Below are 7101 nucleotides of genomic sequence, written 5' to 3'. Positions count from 1 at the left end.
ATGTAATTCTGCAAACCACCAATAGCTAAAATAGCAATAACAACAAAAAAAATCATACAAATGTCACTTTTTAGGCACATTTCATTGTACTAAGCTAATTCTGGAGAGGGGTGGGGGAAGGTTCAGCATAGGTCGTGGCTCACTAGAATGTGTAGAGCTGGTTTTGGCATAGATCTATGCCCAAACCAAGATTAAAGAGTTCTGGCAAATTAGGGGCCAGTCCTCAATGCGCTATGTCTGAAGGACCAATCAGGGTATAAATGTGTAGCTTTCTGACCAGCAACACAGCAGAACATTACAACCCTACAGCTCCTGGAAGATGCTGGGAAGCATGCTGCCTAAGCCACACTCTGCGAAATAGCGATGCAAGGGTCAAAACATCACCTGACTGTTAACGTAAGAGAAAGGAGTTGGGCCACCTCATGCTTGTCAGTTCAAGTACTGCACAACAACAGTTTTACTGGTAAACAAAAGGTCTCAGTGTTCATAAAACAACAAAGATAAAACAACAAAGATGTTATTACTTCGGTCTGGCCTTCTTCATTGACTAAATAGTGGTTACTCCTGCCTGCTTTTTACTCTGAGCTTTTTACCATGTTTTTGCTCAGTACCTAACAGTAGAATCCCACCATATTCATTTTGTTTTGTCTTAACTAACCCTTCCCCTCTTTTGTGTCTTAAGGTTAAAAATTCTTAATTAATTTGATGTAACCTAGGCCTCTCTCAAATATTTATTGTAAACAGCTTAGCTAATCATATTCATAGGCAGTATAACAAATAATTTAAACCATAAATCTGGAGTGAATTAAATAGGGTATCTTGGTATACTCATATCTATTCAAGATAGAGGAGTACTAAGGAAATGTCAAAAACTGTCTTGGAAAAACAATGATATCTTGCAGGTGGCCATACTCTCTGGCTGACAGCTAGGATATCTCCTTATCATCATGGAGGGAGCAACTGGACGATTCGATTAGTGTCTGTTATAATCTATTATGTTTAAAAAATAAAGACCTGTCTTCTCTGGGACATCCCTGAAGGATGGCATCAAGACTGTTTTTACCATTCATTCGTCATTCTCGCTAATCAATGTTTTTTGAGTTTATTAAAAGTTGTGAGGCAATGATTAAAGCACTAATTTTAGGCTGCTAAGATGGTTGGTGGACTACTTCCAGGCAATAAAGAGGGCTCCACGCTTTTTAGCTAGAATTTGTAAGGTCTAGGTTCTCCACCGTTTCCCATTATCTTCAACCAGACAGTCAAGAAGTGCTGGTGCCACATCAGCAGCCTCATCCAGAGGCCACAACATGTTCAGTCTATGGTCCTGTCAAATTCCTATGAACTCTGTGAAACCTGCCACAAAGTGAGTGAGAATCCTCATTTTCTTGATATTCTCCAAAAGTCCATCATTTTTGCAGCCCAGGATGAAGATCTAGGTTGTTTGGAAGCCCCAAGCAATAAGTTTATAGCTGTTGACTGTGATGACAAGTTTGAGGGAGAGGTGAGATCTGCTTAGCAACAGTATTCAGATATCTGCTGTAAACATCTCAATTGCCTCTTAATAGATTTGAGCAAGGTCTTGACCTAAAATTTAAATGATGGTAATTCAAAGCCAATGTGAATAAGACATGTTGAGAAAGGGGGAAAAAGCACAGCACTTGTTGGGAGAACAACACTGCTGTCATAAGTCCTAAAACACAAATCAGACATACAATACTTCTTCCACTGAGCAGAAGTGCCAGCATGGGCATAGTTTGACTGTTTCATTGGGGTTTTTTTTTTTTTTTTTGGGGGGGGGGGCATATTAGCATATTTATTTGCATATATCATGCATAATCATTATGGTTATTCCCAAAAAAGGCAACTCTTTCTCCCTTCCTTCCATCTTTCCTCCTTACCCAGCACCCCCTCTTCCTCTCCAGTAGTATTTCCCCACCCCCTTTCCCATACCATGCCAGTGTTGACCTTAGAAATGCATAGGCTCTATATGTAGATCCTTCAAGAGGTAGTGTGTCATGATTTAGGCTCTAAAGCCCTTTCTGATGTTTTGGTGCCATCTCAGTAAGGCCAACACAATATCTCTCCACTGCAAAACACTATACACAAACTTGTGCAAAAACACACTCAACCTTACCAAACCATAACAGCACTAATTCCAAGGTCAGGATGAGCTACAACCTTATGCGTGAAAAGGCAGCACTGTAATTACACTAGGCTCTAAAACACCAACAACACTACCTAGTGAAAAAAAACAAAACAAAAAGGGTTGCAAATACTACACGCTAGCAGAATACTGCACCTTGATCACACATGAAAAGCACAACAGATATGACACAAGAAACTAGAAATCAAAAAATATGAAGGCAAAATACTGAACTGGAAAGTTACCTCAACAAGTCACACTCGGTATGCAGCAATACTAGAGAAACTTAAACTTACATGTGAAATATCACAGATGCACATTTCCAAAAGCTGACATATTCCAATTAATAAATTCTGAATAAAATACTTTTTTCTATCTTTGTCTGAGCATTTCCCTTTTCTATTCGCTTTGGTCCCAGTGTCTTATACTTTATGCAGTGTCTTCTTTCCATTTGTTATTTTTTCTCTCACCATGTCCACCATCCTCCTGTCTACCATCTGTAGCCCTCTCCCTATCCTTCCTCCAGTTTCAGCATCTGCCCTCATTGTTCCGATCCAGCCCTTAAATTCATCAGTTTCCCTCCATCCATATCCAGCATTTCTCCTCTCTTCCTTCCCCTCCATCCGTGTGCATCTTCTTCCTTTGTCTTTCCTTCCCTCCATCCATGTCCAGCATTTCTCCTCTCTTCCCTCCCCTCCATCCATGTGCATCTCCACCTGGTCTTGCCTCCCCTTCATCCATCCATGTCCAGCAGCTCTCCTCTCTCCACTGCCCTCTCCCTCCATCCATGTCCACCAACTCTTCATTCTCCTCTGCCCTCTCCTCCATCAATATCCAGCAAATTTCCTCTCCCCTGCTCCCTCCATCCATGTCCAGCAATTAATCTCTCTCCCTTGCCCTCCCCTCTATGTCCAGCGATTTCTCTTCTCTCCTCTTCCTGCCCCTCCCATCCATGTCCAGCAATTTGTCCTCCCCTCCCCTCCATGTCCAGCGATTCTCCTCTGCCCTCCCCTCCATGTCCAGTAATTCTCCTCTGCCCTCCCCTCCTATCTATGTCCAACGGTTCTCCTTTGCTCCCTATCCTCTCCTCCCATCCATGTCCAGTGACTTGCCTCAGCCCCCCCCCCCCTTTTCAGTCCCTGAGACTTCCAACCCAGCCCCACCTGCCTGCCCTCCGTTTAAACCTTTTACTTTAAGTAGCAGCGACGGCAGTGAAAAAAACAGCACAGCAGGCTCGCCTCTAGGCTTTCCCTTCCCTCTCAGTGTCCCACCCTCACGGAAACAGGAAATATATCATCAGAGGAAGGCGGGACACTGAGAGGGAAGGGCTGGAGGCGAGCCTGCTGTGCTGATTTTTTCACTGCCATCGCTGCGACAAAGTAAAAGGTTTAAACACAGGGCGGCAGGAACGGAGAGGAGGGCTGTCGGGGAGCTGAGGGCGGGCAGGGGGGACCAAAAGCTGCCTGCTGCCAGATAGTGCCGACCCTGCATTTGGGGTGGAGGCAATGCCCCCCTCCCAAACTGCGCCCACGAGTGCCTGGTTGATGCAAGCAACTGTGCAGTCTTCTCATACCAACTAGTAACACATCAGAATTAACACGATCATATCTAAATCTGCACTACCCAAGCTGCAAAGGACTTAAATACACATCAACTTATGCATCCAGCTTTTCCTACATAAGCACACAATTATGGAACGCACTACCAAAAGCCTTGAAAACGACATACGACCACCCAAACTTCCGGAATTCACTAAAAACTAATCTGTTCAAAAAGGCATACCCTACTGATCCAACGTAAATGCCTGATCCCTGCAATACAACAAAACTAAAGTATGTAATGGACAATACTCAACTCTTCCGATGTACGTTTCCCCAGTGTGCCCATGCTACATGAACTTTATCTTACCACTAGTATAAAAGGCCCGTTTTGGTAGGCAATGAAACGGGTGCTAGCAAGGTAATCCCCCCCTCCCCCCGCAGCCACCCATCTGGTCTCAGGACCCCCTCCCCACCAACCCTCCTCTGCTCCTGCAGCCACGCATGTGCAGCGGCCCTCCTCTCTCCCCTGCCCCCTTGCAGCCACTCATGTCCAGCAACCCTCCTCTCCCCCTGCAGCTACCCATGTCCAGTGACCCCTCTTCTCCCCTGCCCCCCTGCAGCCACCCATGTCCAACGACCCTCCTCTCCTTTCCCCTTGCCCCCCTGCAGCCACCCATGTCCAGCGACCCTACCCTCCCCCTCAGCGCATCACCCAAACCCCTACCCCCCCCCCCCCCAGCGCATCACCCAAGCCCATACCCCCCCCTCGGGCACATCAACCCCCTCACCACCCGCAGCCACCAATACTAACGCTGTCCGGCCGCTGCTGCGTCTCCTGTTGAGCAGCAGCGGCCGGTACAAAAAGAAAAAAGCCAAAAAAAGATTTTAAACCTGAAACACGGCTCCTTAGAGAGCCATCTGGCATTGGCTGTCATCTCTGCAGACTCTCCTCCTCTCCCCTCTGACGTCGCTGCGCTCCTCCGGGGTCTTCCTGCAGGGGCAGTGACATGGAGGGGAGAGGAGGAGTGGCTGCAGTGACGACAGTCAATGCCAGATGGTTGTCTATGGAGCCGTGTTTCAGCTTAAAAATCTTTTTTTTGTCTTTTTTCTTTTTGTACCGGCCGCTGCTGCTCTACAGGAGAAGCAGCAGCGGCCGGACAGCGTTAGTATTGGCGGCTGCGGGTGGCAAGGGAGTTAATGTGCCCGAGAGGGGGGGTAGGGGCTTTGGTGATGCGCCGGGGGGAGGGTTTTGGGTGATGCATCGAGGGGGGTAGGGGCTTGGGTGCTGCGCCGAGGGGGGGGCACTGAGAGCTGATTGGTAGGCAGGGGGAGGAGTAGGTACGCGGTTTTGCAGGGCAGGGGCTTGGGTGTTGCGCCGAGGGGGGGCACTGACAGCTGTTTCCCAGGCAGGGGGAGGAGTAGGGCCCTACTCCTCCCCTTGCCTTGGAATCAGCTGTCAGTGACATCACTGAAGTCAGTGCACTCTAAACTGCCTAGCAGACCACCTCCGAGGGAGCCACGGTACCAGGCACATTAGAACGTTGGAGGTGAGAATTATTATATAGGATAACAACACTTTGTATTTGTTCTCACTGGAGTCTGCAAACACCTCTCCGGTACTATGTAAGCCACATTGAGCCTACAAATAGGTGGGAAAATGTGGGATACAAATGTAACAAACAAATACAAAATATCTTTTCTAAGATGTACTAAGCATTGAAGAAATTTTATGGTCATCAAGGACCACAGTCCAAAATACTATAATATAATTGAAGTAATGCTTTTGAAAATCTCCTATGGTTTATTTATTGCATTTGTATCCCACATTTTCCCATCCTTAGGTAGGTTAAATATGCCTTACATAGTACAAGAAAGACAATTACAAAATTTCAGTCTTAAATGATCAGTAGCAGCATAGAATGCGTTTGCATAACGGATAGGAAGAATAGGTGGCATCTGCGGGAGTGAGGACTGCATTGTAGTTTTTCATTTATGAGGTTGTTTCATGTAATTTGCTTGTGGTTGAGAGGTTATGATGACGTAGAAGGAAGGCACTTTCTGAAAAGGTGTGTTTTTAGGTTTTTCCAGAAGTTTAGGTAGTTGTTCATGAGTTTCAGGTCTTTTGGCAATGAGTTTCAGGTCTTTTGGCAATGAGTTCCAGAGTTGGGTGCCTATGAAGAAGAAGCTGGAGGTGTACAACGATTTGTATTTCAGGCCTTTGCATCTGGGGTAGTGGAGGGTTAGGTATGATCTTGTTGTATTTATCAAGTTTCTTATGGGTAGATCAATTAGTGCGGTCATGTAGTTTATGGCTTAATGAGGCAGTATTAGGCACAGGAAATACTAATTTCTTTCTTAAGGTATAAGCTGGCTGAGGCATCTGCTTCCATCCTGACTTATGTGACTTTCTACTCACATCTTCATTGACTTTTGTAAGAATGGATAAAATGTCTTGTCGCCTGCAAACAAAGAGAAGGAGGAAATGTCAGTTTTTGCAGAGATGAATAAGTATTGTAACTGTAATGTTAGTGCACTTGGATAAGCAGGAAAAGGTCAAACAAGTTGTACGTTATAAATGTAGTTAGACCAATAAAAAGGACTAGTTTCTATCAGCCATTCTTTCTTTGGATTCTGTCAGGACAGGATTAAAATACAGGTAAACTAAGCAAATGCCTAAAGCTCACAGGTCTAGGAAAAGACCCTTAGATCTGCCAGCTCAACGGTTCCCAAAACAAGGGAGGGTGGGTTTGCCCGAAATCAGAGCCACTGTTGCCCACAGACGATGGAATACATATATAAATAATATATTCTCCTCACCCCCCTCCCCAATACATTGCACATGAAAAGTTGGTAAGTAGTGCTTCTTACCTGTTGCTTCCTCCTCTGCTTTTCCTCTACAATTACAACTACATGGTATTTACATTACTATAGGGCAGGGGACCCAATATGCTTGACCTACTTGCCCTGGATTTTGCTTTGACCTCCATAGCTCTCAAAAGCTAGTTACAAATTAACTTAATCCAAAAAATGCATCACCTATAAACTGATTCTTACTTATTTTTACATACATGATGAACAATAACTCTACGACATCAAAGGCACTTTCTTAACCAGTCTTGTGGGGGGTTTTTTTTAGGTTCTTCTATAAGCACTCTAAGATTGTACGTACAAACAAAAACAGAATATGGAAAAACAGGACTTGAAAAACAACAAGACTGGAGGGAGGGGGAACTGGCAAATTGGAGGTCATTTTAAAGGTTTGTGCAATATTTGCACACGTAAATAGCAGATTTACACATGAAAATGGTCCAATGCCTCAAAGTCAGGGGTCTCAACCCAGTCCTCGGGGCACACCCAGCCAGTCAGGTTCTTAGGATACCCACAACAAATATGCAGGAGATCGATTTGCATACAATA

The 7101-nt window shown here is 45.2% G+C and overlaps 1 protein-coding gene across 4 annotated transcripts in view; it reads right to left on the bottom strand.

Moving 5' to 3' along the window:
- Window positions 1-5303: 5303 nt before the first annotated feature.
- The window catches only part of LOC115474664 (caspase-10-like), a 161970-nt gene continuing 160172 nt past the window's right edge, over window positions 5304-7101 (bottom strand). For all 4 annotated transcript variants that reach the window (XM_030210256.1, XM_030210259.1, XM_030210257.1 and 1 more), the window contains one exon: window positions 5304-6143. In XM_030210256.1, the coding sequence (XP_030066116.1) occupies window positions 5969-6143 (175 nt within the window). In that variant the 3' untranslated portion in view covers window positions 5304-5968. The remainder of the gene's footprint in view (window positions 6144-7101) is intronic.

The sequence above is a fragment of the Microcaecilia unicolor genome, chromosome 7 (assembly GCF_901765095.1).
Source record: "Microcaecilia unicolor chromosome 7, aMicUni1.1, whole genome shotgun sequence".
NCBI classification, from domain to species: Eukaryota; Metazoa; Chordata; class Amphibia; order Gymnophiona; family Siphonopidae; genus Microcaecilia; species Microcaecilia unicolor.
Note: the sequence above shows the minus strand (reverse complement) of the source record. Positions and strands in the feature narration are given on the sequence as shown.